The sequence below is a fragment of the Anguilla anguilla genome, chromosome 16 (genome assembly GCF_013347855.1).
Source record: "Anguilla anguilla isolate fAngAng1 chromosome 16, fAngAng1.pri, whole genome shotgun sequence".
Taxonomy (NCBI): Eukaryota; Metazoa; Chordata; class Actinopteri; order Anguilliformes; family Anguillidae; genus Anguilla; species Anguilla anguilla.
Genome location: NC_049216.1, coordinates 26875436 through 26891266, shown reverse-complemented (window position 1 = coordinate 26891266; position 15831 = coordinate 26875436). Strand labels below are relative to the sequence as shown.

At 49.0% G+C, this 15831-nt stretch overlaps 1 protein-coding gene across 1 annotated transcript in view; it reads right to left on the bottom strand.

Moving 5' to 3' along the window:
- Positions 1–6478: 6478 nt before the first annotated feature.
- Positions 6479–15831, bottom strand: part of acsf3 (acyl-CoA synthetase family member 3) — a 32633-nt gene continuing 23280 nt past the window's right edge. The window contains exons 8-10 of the mRNA XM_035396775.1: positions 9384–9518; positions 9074–9185; positions 6479–7245 (exon numbers count right to left, since the gene is read on the bottom strand). Of these exons, the coding sequence (XP_035252666.1) occupies positions 7128–7245; positions 9074–9185; positions 9384–9518 (365 nt within the window). The 3' untranslated portion in view covers positions 6479–7127. The remainder of the gene's footprint in view (positions 7246–9073; positions 9186–9383; positions 9519–15831) is intronic.

Sequence of the window (15831 nt, the reverse complement as noted above, 5' to 3'; positions counted from 1 at the left end):
TTTGGTTACAACTACATTTGGTGGTCTGTCTAGAAAAATAAAATAGAAATACAGCATGTAAAGATCAGATCAGCCAGAGCATTGCTTGACTGGTCCTTCAAGCAGAAGACTGTGCTTGGTGTCAGTTTGTTTTAAAAGCAGAATAATAATTTTATTTGTATTGATTGATTATACCACACAGTTTGGCCAGCTTAGTCTGAGGTCAGTAAATGACACAAAGGGTCTATGACAGTTTGAAAGAACACTGAGGTGCTACTACTAGTGCACGCTAAGCAAAGGAAAGTCAATACAGTTGGTTATAATTGGATGCTAACCTGTTGTTAATAATACTAATAAATACCAATAATTCCACAAAATTCTGTTTTATCTTTTACTTGGTTAGAAATTATGCAATTGATTGCCTTTGTACACTTGTATAATAAAAAAAAAACACAGGATAGACTTTGATGAAACATTCCTTACCTAAATCAAATCTTCTGTCCCAAGATCAAACAAAATTGCTTTCCGCTTTGAACTGCTATGCTATGCATCAAAATAATTAAAAAGCATTGAAACTGCATTGGTATTAGTATAACCTGCCATCTCAGAAGGCTAAAACAATGATACTGGTCTTCACAGCTCCTCCTGGGGAGGGAGTAGGTAACTCCATACCGTCATTTTGTCACTACTGGATCATCACTCTTTTGGGATTCATTTTTAGATATTAAATTGAATTATTCAATGAACTATTTAATAAAATGAAATAATGAATATCCTCTAAACCTTGGTTTAGACGTTCCCACAGCACAGCTTGCTCTATCCAGCGATGTATCCTTAAGAAGCTGCACACAATGAAGGAATGCGCTCCTGCTCTTCAGACTTCTCTAAAGGCTGCCGTATGATTTTCTGCGTGCTGCTCATGAGAAAACACAGAAAGGCGAAAGTGACTTTCAGCACGGGCGGCATTCATACTTCAGCCGCGCGTTTTGGAAAATAGCGGTGCTTTTCAGCAGAACATCTGCTCTTCCCTGTGTGCAGGACACACTCCCGTAGATTGTTTTTTTTTTTTTTGTTTTTTTTCTTCTTCCAAGAATTGCCTCCACTCTGCTTTATCTCCCTTTGTGCAGTTTGAAAACAATAAAAGAAAAGCGATAAGTCTTGCTCAGCCACTAAATAGCTGTCTTGTTTCCCCCCAAGAGGTGGCTGCACACCACTGACTGGCCCATTTATCAGGAGCACACTGTTGTTTGCAGTGGGCCTCAAACTTCCAGGAATAAAGATGATAAATACGGCATATCCAGCTCTCCGCGTAGAAGGGAAAGGCTCAGATTCCAAAGCGCCAGCCGCCTCAAAACCACGTCTGCCACGTCCCCGTCTCTCGGCCGCAGAGCGGGATTAAGCACCGCTTTCTCGCCCGTTATCTGTCCGCCGTTTGCACAAGCAGACCGTCCGTTCGCGCGCACAGCCCGACTGACAGGTTGTGCCGGCTGTGCCGACTGACAGGATTCCACCTCGGTTCCGTAATGAAGAACTGAACTGAACTGAGACAAGGTAAACAGTCCAAGCTCAGAGAATATTAAAGCCAGTCAATAAGGCAGAGGCTGAGGGAACGGCGGGCCCATTTGATAGCGGATCGCGTCGCTGGTTCGAAGTAAACACCAGCTTCGCAGAATGCAAACAGAAAGGAATGTGAATGTGAAAGAAAAAAAAAATGGTAGCCCTTAAATGTCTTTGACTTCACTGGGAGACAATGAGAGGGGGGCACGAGACGGACCGAAAGACGAGTTTCTGCTTGGACGCCCGAACCCACAGGGACGTGGCTGTTCTGCCTGCAGGCCTTTCAGAGACAGGCCGCTGTAGTGCGCACCCAGCCTTGACTCTAACGCTCTGTGGCAGGGAGACCCAAAGACAGATGTTCCCTGCCAGTGGCATGTTAGTAGATGAGATTTCATTTCATTTGTGTGCGTGTGTGTGCGCGCGTATGCATGTGTGTGTCTGTGTGTGTGTGTGTGCGTGCGTATGCATGTGTGTGTGCGTGCATATGCATGTGTGTGTGTGTGTGTGTGTGTGTGTGTGTGTATGCGTGCGTATGCATGCGTTTATTTGACTATGTGTCTGAATGGGGAGGGGGCTGAGATGGTGAAAGGAGTAATAAATCAAGTCAAATCAATTTGTACGCAGCCCTGCTACAGCGTCATTACAAATCCTGTCACACATTCAGGGCATGGCGGTTACGCACGGCGACAGTCGGCCACAGAGGAATTTCGACTGTCCCACGCGCTTCTGAATTCACCGGCAGTAAGATGTTCTACGCTTGATCGATAGGGGGTTAGTGAAGCGGTATGTTCGGCTGATATTCCTCTTTGTATTGATGTTGCAGCCAGCACACATACACACACACACACACACGAAGAGGTCAACAAGGTTACAAAAACTTTGAAGAATATGTTATGACACCAAATGATTTTCTTTAATTGGTCGGAGAACACGGCCAACACTGGGTGCAGTGGCTACAATCGATTGAGGAATGTGATATAGGAGACACATAATTTTCCCTAACGTTATCATTGAGTACTTCAAATCCCATCAAAGCAAAATCTTTTTAAAACTCATTAATGCAGGGCCTTCACACTCTTCCACCGTCAACACTGGTGCATCGACTACTTCTTGAAGCGGTAGAAAAATCGATGCAATACACAGTCTATCATTTTAAAGTTGCAACACTTTTGACAGTCACTGCGATGCACTATAATACTGGTAAGATATGTATGAGATTAGCTCACTGGCTTGTTACTTTCAACAGAAGAAATACAGAGGCAATAGCCTGCTTAATAGTAAAATGCATCAACTGAATGACCTACAAATGTGTTTAGCTAACTGTGTGGGACAACAGTCCTCAGCAAATTTGTTGACTTTAGAATTCAAATGCTTGGCCTGTGGCCTAAAGGAAAATTCATAATGGCTAGTTTTCATCTTTATATCAGGTCGAACATTACAAAGCTAAATTTATATATGAATACATTTATACCAATATGTGCTTATATATAAAAAATAAAAAGCTAAAACTTTTTTCAGCACAGGGGTCTGAGTCAGTGTTTTGCCAAAGCCCCTCACACACGCTGAAAATGCAGTGGGTGGATGGGCAGGGGGGAGGGGGGGGGACACGAGCGGTTTGGACAGCGATCACCTCTGGTGGCGGAACACTAATGAAGACCCGGCGTGCGTCGGGGCCGCGCCACAACGCTCCACATCCTTCCTCCCAGCTGCCATTTTAACGCGCGGATAAAAAGGGAGCCTTTGAATAATTAATACCCCGGTCCATTAACGGAGCATTAGAATGCATTTTACCTCTTCATTGATTTTTTTTTTCTTTTTCTTTTACATCTACTCCGCGGCACGCTCAGCGGCGAGCGAAGCGTGCGCTGGTGTGAAATATGGCTGGGTCCTGTTTAAATGTCAGCTTTGTAATTACACGGACCTCGGGAGTGTGGCCATCCCTGGGCCCTCCGCGTGATTTATGTTCGGGCACGTGGGGCGCCTCTGCGTAAACACCAGCCTTCGGTGCGACGTGCAGGCATGTCTTCGGACACCTCTACGCGCAAATCCACTCCTCTTCCTCCAAGAGAGTTGAGCCGAGCCACTTTCCATTTCTCTCTACTTTTGGCGGTACAAATTTGCCCCATCCAGCTGAGGACCCCATGAAGGGTCAAGGGCAGTTCACCATGGCAACAGAGCAAGGGACAGCAGAGGGACTCGTCGGCCATATTCCACGCACATGCAGCTGCACGAAAAGTCAATCAATGGGAAGATTGATGAGAGCGAGTTCAGATCAATGCGTAGGTATTGATACATGCGTCCATGCAGACGATCCACACAAACTCCTCCATTAAGGAGACTGGGAACCCCGAGTAACTGCTGAGCTGAGGGGGGGGGGACACACACACTTCAGGGACCGTAAACCCAGTCAATAATGAATACCTTCCATTACTCCACAGAGCCAAGGCACCCGCTGACTCACTGATTTAACACCAGATTGGGATCCTATCTATTTATCAATGAACAATGATCCCCTCCACGGGCTATCTGAGTTTCGCTATAGTAAAGATAAAATAAAATACATGGAAGTTGCACATAAGGTTCTTTATAAGAATATTCCAAAGTTCCACAGGAACTTGCCTGTATAAAAACAGTGTTTTCTTTTTTCCTCCAGCCAGGTAAAAGGTGGTGTGAAGGGATCGGGTCAGGTGCACCTTTCTGAGAATGATGGCCAGGTGTTTTATAGTATTAGTGGCTCCGATCATCCATCACAGGTATGGATCAGGTTTCCAGCAGGTTTTATTAATGGCGGTGTCTGCCAGCCAGCTTCAGGGTGCCTGTGCTTGTCCAGAATGATAGATCATTAGCTGGCCTGCCTACTATTTATTCTCCGACGACCTTGTCTCTCCCATTGTTGAGCGTTCAGAGTTATGAGGGCAGGGACATGGTAATTTAATATTGATCGGCTTCTCAAAAGTTTCAAACCAGATCTTCAGTCCATTGAAGGCAAGAAGTGCCACCCACACAAACACACGCTCTCTCCATCTCTCCCTCTCTCTCAATCTCTCTGTCACACACACACACACACACACACACACACTTCAGTTGCTCCCATTTTAGTTAGTTTAGTTTAGCAGAAATACTGCCTCAAGTGGGGGAGCAATTATCCTCTGTCACCCCCAAAGCACAGAGCTCTCTCAAATCTGTATTCTCCGAAAAACCTGGATTGTGCGTCCAAATCCATTCGCTTAACTTGCTTGTGGTCATTTAGTTTTCTCCTACATCTCTCCAAATAAACTATTATCACGAAGAGCTCGAATCAGAGCCTGACGACATGGACACTGTGGCCGGACGTAATTAATATTGAATTAATATCAATGTCAACCACCATTAAATACTATTTTCCATTTCCCCTGTGACAGCTGTGGCAAGAATGTTAATATTAACCTACAGCTGTACTCACAGTTCAGGCATTATAGTGATCAGGTCTTCTGAGAAACCCATTTATTTAATCATCATTCATGAAAACAGTAGTCTTGCATTATTATGGCTCATGAATTTACGATAATTCAAATAAAACATACCTGTACTGAAGCACAAAGACAAACCCTGGTCAGGCTAATTACAAGCCCCTACTCCAGCGTGCTGTCTGACAGAAGTGCCACTTCCTCCTCCGCACTGCCCCCATGGTGGAGGCCGGCGTGCCCGTGGGACCGCACGCTAACTGCAGTGGGCGTGGAGACCAGCTCAGCCGGGGAACGTGCGGCTCCGCCTCTCCCTGGAGGCCACCTCCCCAACCCCCTGCAAACCCCGCCCCCTCCGGGGTCCCCGAGGCCCAATAAGCAGTCTTCTGCAGACGGCCTCTTCCTCCTCCTCCTCCTCCACACTCCAACGAGCGGCCAGCCGAGGTCCCATGGTGCTTCGCCAAGGCCGCACGCACTCCATCATCCAGGAGACACCTCCCCCCCCCCCGCCCCCCCCCCGGCCCGAGCGGGGCGCCCATCCACCGCTGCCACTGCAGCCCTCCCTGCACATCCATCCTGCTCGGCCCGGCCCCAGATCGATAGCCCTGCTCTCTTAATCAGGTCTCTGGTGGCTGCGGGCAGCGGGATGGAGGGAGGGGGGGAGGGAGGGAAAGGAGGGAGGGAGGCTTTTTCTCTCGGTTTTTCTCTCGCTGTCTCGGTGCGGAGACTCGGGGAGTCACAGCTTCGGGTCGAGCCGCTCCCCGTGCCGCTCCGGCGCTGGCGCTGTGCCCGATGCCCGCCGCGGGGCGGGGCGGCGTGGGCACAGGGTGGGGGCAGGCGCGGGGAGTAATTGTGGTGATTTATGGCGGCGGTACGCGCGGATGTTAGAAGTTAATTTACGGGAGATAACCAGTAATGCAGCCGGCCCGGGCGCGCCATCGTTCACCTGAGCTCCTCTGCAGTCTTAATTAGCCGGGTGGCGGGTCCGAGCCCCCCCCCCCCTGCTGGGCCCCTCCCCCCCTCACAGACACGGCTGCCCTTTCCCGCCCAGCGCCCCTCCAGGACCGGGCCGGGCTCAGGACCGCGGGCCAGGAGCAGAAGCCCGTGTTTTGACAGGACTCGCTGTGGGTAATCCGCTCCTTCCACTGTTTTTTTCCCCCGACTGTCAAAATGACATATGCACTGAAGCTCACAGAGAAGGGCTCATCTCACACCGGACTAGAATAACACACAGCCGGCTCGCACTGGGCACAGCCTGCTGCAGACAGTACCACGAGAGAGGGGGTAGGCTTCCTAAAACACATTCAGATCAGGCTGCAGTGACCTTTACAGACACTGCTTGCTGTAAATGAAGCGCATTAATAAATTATCAGACATTGCACTGGTAAAACAATGAATCCAAACAATTCCAGTTTTGCCTTGTGGTTCACATACTGAGCTGACCTCACGAATCTCAACAGGTAGACAGCCAGATCATATTAGGAAATACAGACTCCCACACACTTTAAAAACAGATATTTATTTAACCATATGACATCACTTATGTTTTTGGGGCATAAGTAAGTGTCTAAGGTCTCATTTCCTAAGGCGACATTTTCACTCCAACAACTAAGATCATAAACACCAAACTGTGTCTGTGTGAGAGAGTTGAATTGAACGTGTGCAGTCACAGAGCAGGTGGTGAACTGAATGAGTCTGGTCACTGGGTGGGTGGTGAGTTGAGCGTGTGCGGTCACTGTGATTGGCTGGTGAGTTGAGCGTGTGCGGTCACTGTGATTGGCTGGTGAGTTCAGCGTGTGCGGTCACTGTGATTGGCTGGTCTGTCAGGAGGACAGAATGGAGGTTGTAATGGAGGTGTGCTGACGGTGTGGAAGGGAGTTTTGGGAGTGCTGTCTGGCCTGGACCCTGGTCAGCAGAACACTCCCTCCTGTGAGGAGTGTCACCCGCATGCTGCTCTGTCCGTCTGTCCTGTCTGTCTGTCAGGGAACCCACTGAGCCGTGTGAGTAGCCTTCACCCCAAACGGATCCAGCCATCCTGTTCCCGGTGTGTTTGTGGTAGTCGCCCCCACCCTGTCTGGAGCTGCAGGACTAGCGGAGACTCCAGTGGTGGCTGTCCCCGGGGCAGCAGAGAAGCAGTCAGAAGCCTCCTTAGCTGGGGAAGAACATCTTCAGCAGGTCCTTCTTGTTGACCTTTCCCATCTGGTTCCGGGGCATCTCGTCCACCAGGACCAGGCCGGTGGGGATGGTGTAGGACGGCATGCGCTCTCTGGAAAACACCGCGGACGCCGCCGTGTGACTGCGCCGAACCACACACGCTCACCGACGTGAATAAGCACCGCCATTTCCCCTCAGCACAGACAAGCAAACGCCTTTCTGCGGCTTTCCGGTGCATCTCAGTTACGTTTCAAAAAGACCTCGAGGCAATTCCTTGCGTTTGGCGAGCACAAAAACAGCATAATAAAAGCAGAAAAAAACTGAGGCAAAACAGCAGGCTGTGTTAATTAAACGCCTCCCGTTCCCAGACACCAACAGCACGGCTGCGGCAGAAAGCCTTTGTGTCTGCAGCCTTTTTAACATTTCTGAGCTGCCAGCGAAGACCTTCAACACAATAAACTGTCCTACTGTTCCTGCGCGCGGCTCTGTTTATAAAAAGCCAGAGCGTACATCGCAGGATTGCTCCCCTCTTTCTACACAATTAAGCATTATGCCTTGGCGTGCATGCAGTCATGTCTGTCTGCCTGCCTGCCTGCCTGCTTGAGTGTGTGTGTGTGTGTGTGTGTGTGTGTGTGTGTGTCTGTGAGAGTGAGTGCGAGAGCGAGTGTCTGTGTGTGTGTGTGTGTGTGTGTGTGTGTGAGTGCGAGAGTGAGTGTGTGAGTGAGTGTGTGTGCATCTGCGTGAGTGTGTGTGTGAGAGTGTGTGCCTGTGTGAGTGCGTGCGTGTTTGTGTGTGTGTGTCTGAGTGTTGTCTCTAAGTACACAAATCCATCTCTTCTATGCGAGTGAGAGGTCCTGTTCTGTCTGACAGAGATTGAGAGTGACAGCAGCAAAGAGGGCATTGAGGAGTGAGCATCTACTGGGTTCTCCATCACCTCCCCAACCAACTCCCTGCCCCCTGCCCCCTGCACCAGTACCCCCGAGGCACCGCCCATGGGTGAGGGGGGCAGGGACATCACCCACCCCACCCTGCTTCCTGCCTCAGCACCCCTGAGGTACCGCCCATGAGTGGAATGGGCCAATGAGGGGTGACAATTTCAAGCTGGAACCAGACCCATGAAAATTAACCAGGAGCATCACCCTTCTCGCCCTGCTCCCTGCTTCAGCTACATGCAGCAGCAGTGCTTCACTGAGAGACAGATGCAGAGAGGGAGATGAGAAGGGAGAGGCACAAAGAGTGAGGGAGTGAGAGAGAGAAAGGGTGAGGGAGGGGGAGAAAGAGGGCGAGAGAGGGGGAGAGAAAGGGTGAGGGAGGGAGAGAGAGAAAGCGGGAGAGATGGGGAGCAGGAGAGTGCAGTGGAAAAACTGAGAGAGGGAGAAAGAAAGAGAGGGAGGTAGAGAACAAAGAAGGCAAGGGGAGACAGAAACAGTAAGGGTCAAATAAAGAGGGGGAGGGAGAGAGAGTGAGTGAAGGAGTGGGAGAGAGTGCCCTAGGCCATCTCTTTGAAAGGAGACATGTGCCTCCTGCCAGTGTCTGTGTTGGGGGCAAACCAAACACGAGTGACATTTAAAAACAGAAGCCAGAGCAGAGGAGGCAGTCACACCAGCACCGTGCCTTCTGGACTGGCTGGAGCACCATCAGGATGCCTGCTTCACACTTCCTCTCTCTCTACTGCCCCACCCATCAGCACAACCCTGCTGCTGGAGTCTCCATTTCATTAAGGCAACCAACCACCTCTTTTCCACAGGCTAAACTGACATTCTAAAAAAATGTTCACATGAAACATATGATTCAAGCATTGGTGCTCCAGCTAACCGCGTGAAACTCAAATCACACTTGTCATTTGAATTATATAAAGGTGAATCGTGATGCGGTCCGCACACATTTAGACTCCCGCCACTAGAGGGCGACATCACGCTCTCCCCACAGAGCCTCCTCACCTGGCCCAGGTCTTCAGCTCCTGCAGCGTCAGGCTCGTCCCCTGCTTCAGCTGCACCACAGCGGTCACCTTCTGACCCCAGACAGCGTCCCGCGCACCAATCACAGCCACGTCTGAGGGCGGGACAAGCCCAGGGTGAGCGAGAGGGAGGCATGTTAAAGGCAGGGGGGCTAACAGCAGACCATACTATTCAAACATTCACAGCTGAATGGTGATTCTCCTTGGGGCACTGACTCATGATAAACTGACTTTTTTCCCGCTAATATCGCTAACATCATGCTCATATGACACAGGGGTTAACAGCCATTTACCTGCAATATCCGGGTGGGCCAGCAGGTGCCTCTCCACCTCAAGGGCGCTAATCTTGTAGCCGCCGCACTTGATGATGTCCACGGACGTGCGGCCCTTGATCCAGTACACGCCATCCATGTAGGCCGCTGTGTCCCCTGCGGAAAGAAGCAGCACAGAATCTGCCATCAGAAACGGGAAGGCAAGGAGTCGTACAAAGAGTATCAACAGATCAGTTCCCCATCTCTCTCTCTCTCCCTCGCTCTCCCTCAGACGCTCAGACACTCTCACACATACACAAACACACACCCCTCCACACACACACACACACACACACACAACCTCTTCTGCAAACTATAAGTCATTAAAAATTGAGCAGTTTGCATTGCCTGGCAGTGTCACTAAGCCACACAGTTCTGGAAGTGACTACGCAGTAAGACTCACAAAATCAAACTCAATACAGACCTGGTCTGCATGAATAAGTGAGTGCTCCATCTCTCAGTGAATGAGAGCCAATGTTCAGTGGCTTTCTGGAGGCACACCGAGGTCCAGCACCCTGGATGTGATGCATTCTCCTCTCATCTCTAATAATAGGCAGTATTGAACCTCTTCTGCCTCCATCTCCTGGGTAAATTGCTGGGAGCTGCTCAGCTGGAGTTCCCCTTAATCACTTTTCCCACACACTGATCAGCTGAACAGCACTCTGCTTCCCCCCCCACACACTCACCCTCACCACCCCACACGCACATGCACGCTCACGCTCACCCGCCTCCATACACACACAGACACACACACGCACGCACACTCACACATACACACAATGAACCACACACACACACACACAAACACACACAAAGCCGGTGGACAGGACAGCCATGAGTGACTGAGTTTCAGGAACCAGGTGTAGCGGTGGAAGACGGGTTTGGGACGAGGGTGCGGGCCGGGCGGGGGTCACCGCATCCCCATAACAGACGCGTGCGGGCGAGGCGGGGGCCCCGCGTGGGGGCCGGTTATTGCGTGCGGGGCGAGGGGGCAGCGGATAGGTTAAACGCGTGCCGCGGTGCAGCCAGTCATGACTGATGCGAGCGGAGGACGACGCGCGGCAGCTGGCCTGTGCCAGAACGGCCGTCCGGCTCCGCCCCCCCCCCCCCCCCCCCGCTGACATCATTAAGGACACAACACGTGCCCGCAAGGACAAGGCGGCCGCCACCTGCAGCCGCTGAAACCAGACCCCGCAGAAAAAAAACCTGATAAACTCATGCATCAATGATTCAATTACCAGGAGAGAGGAAAAATAAATACCAGCGTCTGCATAACAACGGGAGCGTGGCAGACCCGCGCTCACCCAACGTGATTCATTTCTCTATCTTAGGCGCAAAAATAAAAGCCTCTCCATCAGCGCCTTACTGAACAAAGGCAGGCGCATACATTCCTCCACCCTCATCCCCCTTTCATCCATCCTTTCTCTCTCCTTCCCCGCAGCATCTTTTTCTCCCCTCTCTCCCCTCTCTCTCTCTCTCTCTCTCTCCCTCTCTCCGCCGAGGAGCCCAGCGTCAATAGTGGGCCCATCTGCTCCCATACATCACGCACTTCATTTCAGTTTATTAGCCGGGATAAATCATAAATATTTCATTATACATCACGGGCGGCTGTCGCACGGCCCGCGCAATTTATCACCGCTGGCCTCTCTCACCGCTCCGCAGCGGAGCAATAAGCTTTCCAGTCTATTAAACAAGATTGATACAGTGTGTAAATTTAGATATTGGGAATTTCTTCACAGACCACTGCTCTGCACTGATGGCCCAGGGTAATTGTGTGTGTGGGGTGGGGGGGTAAGTTAAGAAACTGAATGGGTGTTACCAGCGGTAATAGCGCATTTCACCTTCTTACAACCCAAATCCAGGCTAATCTCTTTACGGAAGCGTACCCTTCGGATGCTCCTCCATTTTGTGTAAATTACAGATGCGTTGTGTGCTGGAACAGGAGCGGTGTGGAACTTGGGAGTGGGAGCAGGGTTGTGAGTGGGAGTGGGAGTGTGGGCATGTGAGAGTGGGAGTCTGAAGTAAGGGTGAGAGAGTGAGAGAGTGAAAGAATTCCAGTTGGAAGAGAGTGTGTGGGAGTGTGGCAGTGGGCATGAGGAAGTGGAAGTGGCTGACAGCACGGTCACAAGTGAGCAAGTGCAGCCTGGGAGTGAGTGCTAGAATCGGAGTGTTAGAGTCAGAGTGTTAGAGTGGGAGTGTAAGAATGGGAGTGGGAGTGTTAGATTAGGAGTGGGGATGTGAGAGTGCTAGAGTGGGAGTGTAAGAGTGGGAGTTTGAGTGTTAAAGTGAGAGTGTAAGGTTGAAAGTGTCATTGTGAGAGTGTTAGAGTGAGAGTGGGAGTGAAAGTGTTAGAGTGGGAGTGTTAAAGTGGGACTGTGGAAGGAAGGGGGAGAAGGAAGAGCAGGGGAATAATCCTTTCTTTGCCAAGTGTCCGCTGTTTGTGAATCATGCGCTAAAGACAATAAGAAGCTGATGGGCATGGTTCTAAGTAAGTAAGAGGTGACACTGGAAAGTGCAGCTCCAGGACAGCATCCTCGCCTCTTCGTTGTTGTGGTGGAGGCAGGAGACACGGACGAACAGCTTTCTTAATTAAAGCGATGAGAAGCCTGACTGTGCAGGGTCTGCACACGGCATTAGAGAAAACAATGGCACACAAAGCAATTAAAATGTAGATGGCAGGAATGGTGACACAATTAACACAAATATCTATTGTGCTGCATCATTTTCATGCAAGAAGTTCTAAATGAATGGAAGTCATTATGGAAATGAGCCCCCCAATGCCTCCTCTGTACGGACAAAAGGATTGCTTATGGTAATTTCTGCCCAAACACTTTTATCCAAATTCTTATTGTGGGCTTACGGACTGCAGAAATCACTGCAGATGTTACTATAAGTCATTCAAAAACGAAAAATATATCATGTAAACATTCAGGGGTGCTGCAGGTTATTTTTACTATCATAAGGATTCTTAGTTATAAGTTCTGTCTCTGTTTCAATGACTGAGAATTTCATTTTTTTTTTTTTTTGTGGTTTCACAAGACACTATTGGCTTTGGCCCTCAAACGGATCCAAAATGCAAAACTCATATACTCTGCAGTAAATTTAGTAAATCACATTGTTATTACTCATTTTTAGAAATAGTTACATGCACATCCTGTGGAACACTGCTCCAGCTATGCCTGTGAAAAGAATTTCTGCCCCTACTGGCCTTCGTCAGGTCTCACACTGGAATGCCCCACCATGTCAATTACAGGTAAAAACATAAGGTCTGCTTAGACCCTTATGTCAAGTATTTAGTGAACCCTTAAAGGTAGCCAACCTCAAAATGGATGTATAAACAAAAAGATAATTCATCACTCAGAGTGTTGAGGGCCCTACTTTTTCTAGTCCTCTCCTGTTCAAGAGATAATGAACAGATCCCTTATTGCAGAATGTCCTGCATTGTGTGTGTGTGTGTTCCAGCGGCTTGTTGGTCCTCATAGTACACCTTTCCAGCAGCCAGAAGTGTGTGTGAGCATGGTTTCTGAGATGGCTAGGAGAAAGATGTGACAACAGTGCCTCACTCAGCTAGAACTTGCCTGAAGTCAACCCTTTAACACAGTTACACAGTCTCATTCACCCCCTCACACACACACATGAACGCACACACGTACACAAACACGCATATGCACGTGCACACACTACCCACACACACACATACATCAATGTGTACACACACACACACAAACACACACACTCGCCTGCACACACACAGACACACAGACTCTCTCTCTCTCTGTCTCTCTCTTCTCTGCCTACCTGTGGTGTATAAGAACAGAGAGCACGCGCAGCGGTAGCTGGAAGAGGTGGAGTGGGGGTTTGACAGGAGCAGGGAAGGCAAGAGGAGATGACAGCTTTGAAAAGGGCAGCGTGACAGAAGCCATGTTTCACATTCCTCTGCACAGCCTTCTCACTGGGCACCATGCAGCCTGACAGCCTACTGTCACACTGCTGCGAGAGAGGTAGGTGTGTGTGTGAGAGAGAGAATGTGTCTGTGTGCGTGTGTTTGTGTGTGTTTGTGTGTGTGTGTGCGCGTGTGTGAGAGTGTGTGTGCACGTGTGGGTGTGTGTGTGTGTGTGTGTGTGTGAGAGAGAGAGAGTGTGTGTGTGAGTGTGTGCGTGTGTGTGTGCACGTGAGAGTGTGTGTGTGTGTGTCTGTGTGTGCATGTGCATGTGTGTGTGCGCGTGTTTGTGTATTTGTGTGTGTGTGTGAGAGTATGTGTGTGTGTGTGTGTGTGTGTGTGAGAGTATGTGTGTGTGTGCGCAAGTGCGCGTGTGTGTGTGTGTGAGAGTATGTGTGTGTGCGCGCATGTGTGTGTGCGCAAGTGCGCGTGTGTGTACGTGTTTAATAAAAATATGGCTAAAATGTTCTGGGCATACTCTTGTGAAATCTTTCTGCTTCAAACATTTCAATATTGTTTCAGTTTAGAGACAGAGAACATGAAACCATAAGAAAGCATTCCATCTGAGCATTAATTGCCAGAGCTAGCCTCAGTGTTTTACATTCCATTTGGAACAAAGGAATCTCTGCCTATTAATGAGGTCTGCAAATAACCAATCACACGTTAGCAATAATAATAAACACACAGCCCACGCGGATACATTAATATTAAATCCAACATTAAAAATGGACAGATTAATTGAAGAGCTAATGAGGACGTATAACAGTCATTGTTGACAAAACCACAGCATTGATGTTACTTATCATCCTTAACTTTTGTCATGACTCCTTTCTTTAATTAATATCATACATAAAAGCACCCCGCACTTGGGTGAATGATCTCATTTATCTAATGTAAATGCAATTAAAGAGGATAGAGATGCGCTTCATTTCAGAGAAATACATTATGCACCTTGTGCTAGTTTTCATGAGTTTGCATGGAACTGTTTGGCCACTTCAGAATGGATAACCTTGAGTTTCAGTCGTAAAATAACTCCAGTATCAGCAGTTACCACATTACACAAAATCCAGAACCAGCCCACATCACTACTGAAAATCCAGGATCAGTCCACATCACTACTGAAAATCCAGGATCAGTCCACATCACTACTGAAAATTCAGAACCAGCCCAAATCACTACTGAAAATCCAGGGTCAGCCCACATCACTACTGAAAATCCAGGATCAGTCCACATCACTACTGAAAATCAAGGGTCAGCCCACATCACTACTGAAAATCAAGGGTCAGCCCACATCACTACTGAAAATCCAGGATCAGTCCACATCACTACTGAAAATCAAGGGTCAGTCCACATCACTACTGAAAATCCAGGGTCAGCCCACATCACTACTGAAAATCCAGGATCAGTCCACATCACTACTGAAAATCAAGGGTCAGCCCACATCACTACTGAAAATCCAGAACCAGCCCACATCACTACTGAAAATATAGAACCAGCCCACATCACTACTGAAAATCTAGAACCAGCCCACATCACTATTGAAAATCCAGAACCAGCCCACATCACTACTGAAAATCCAGGGTCAGCCCACATCACTACTGAAAATCCAGAACTAGACCAGATCATGACTGAAAATCCAGGATCAGACTAAATTACTGCTGAGCTGAATTCATGGAGGATCATGCTATGTCACAACATAAAATCAGTTATTAGACTATATCGTAACATAAACTCAAACATGAGACCATATCAAAACTGCCAGTATTAGACCACATCACTAATAACAGCTAGTATCAGGCTGCATCACAATAAAGAATTTCAGTAGCAAGGCGATAAACCAATTTCAACCGCTTTACATTTACTTTACATTCATTTCTTCATTTCAGTCTCCAGTTAGACAGCCTGAAGGACACCACTGACCTTAAGAGTATTATTTTTCTTGTTCACAAGAAATCTAATCTGATCCTGACAGCGTCGATTTAAAACAAAAAAGTTTCTTCTTTTATTCTGCAAGAGATGGACAAAAAAGAAGCCAACAACAGTGGAATAAGTCAACAAACCCATTTGGATTACCCTGGTTCTCATCTTCGGTCTTAAAACAATAGTCCGAACGGAGAGAAAAACATGGCCACCGATCATTCTGAAGGTCTGCCAGGGGTCTTGGCTGAGAAATTGGTGTCACAGAGATCTCGGCCCCCTCCCTCCTCGGCCCGGGCACCGTGGCCAGACCCCGGCAATGTCCCCCGCTGGCTGGAGGGGCTTGGTCCAGTCGGGGCGGGGGGGGGGATGGGGGGGTTCAGCTAAGAGACCGGCAGTGGGTGAGACGGGGAACCGGAAACGCAAACCCACAAACCGGACGCTACGTCTTCCCGTCGTCAGAACAGACAGCGGGTACACAAACTGATATTTACTGTCCAGAGTGCGCGGCCTCCTGCGTGATGTCATTAGAAACTACAGTCCCCATAATGCCGCTATCCTGAGAGCTAAAGC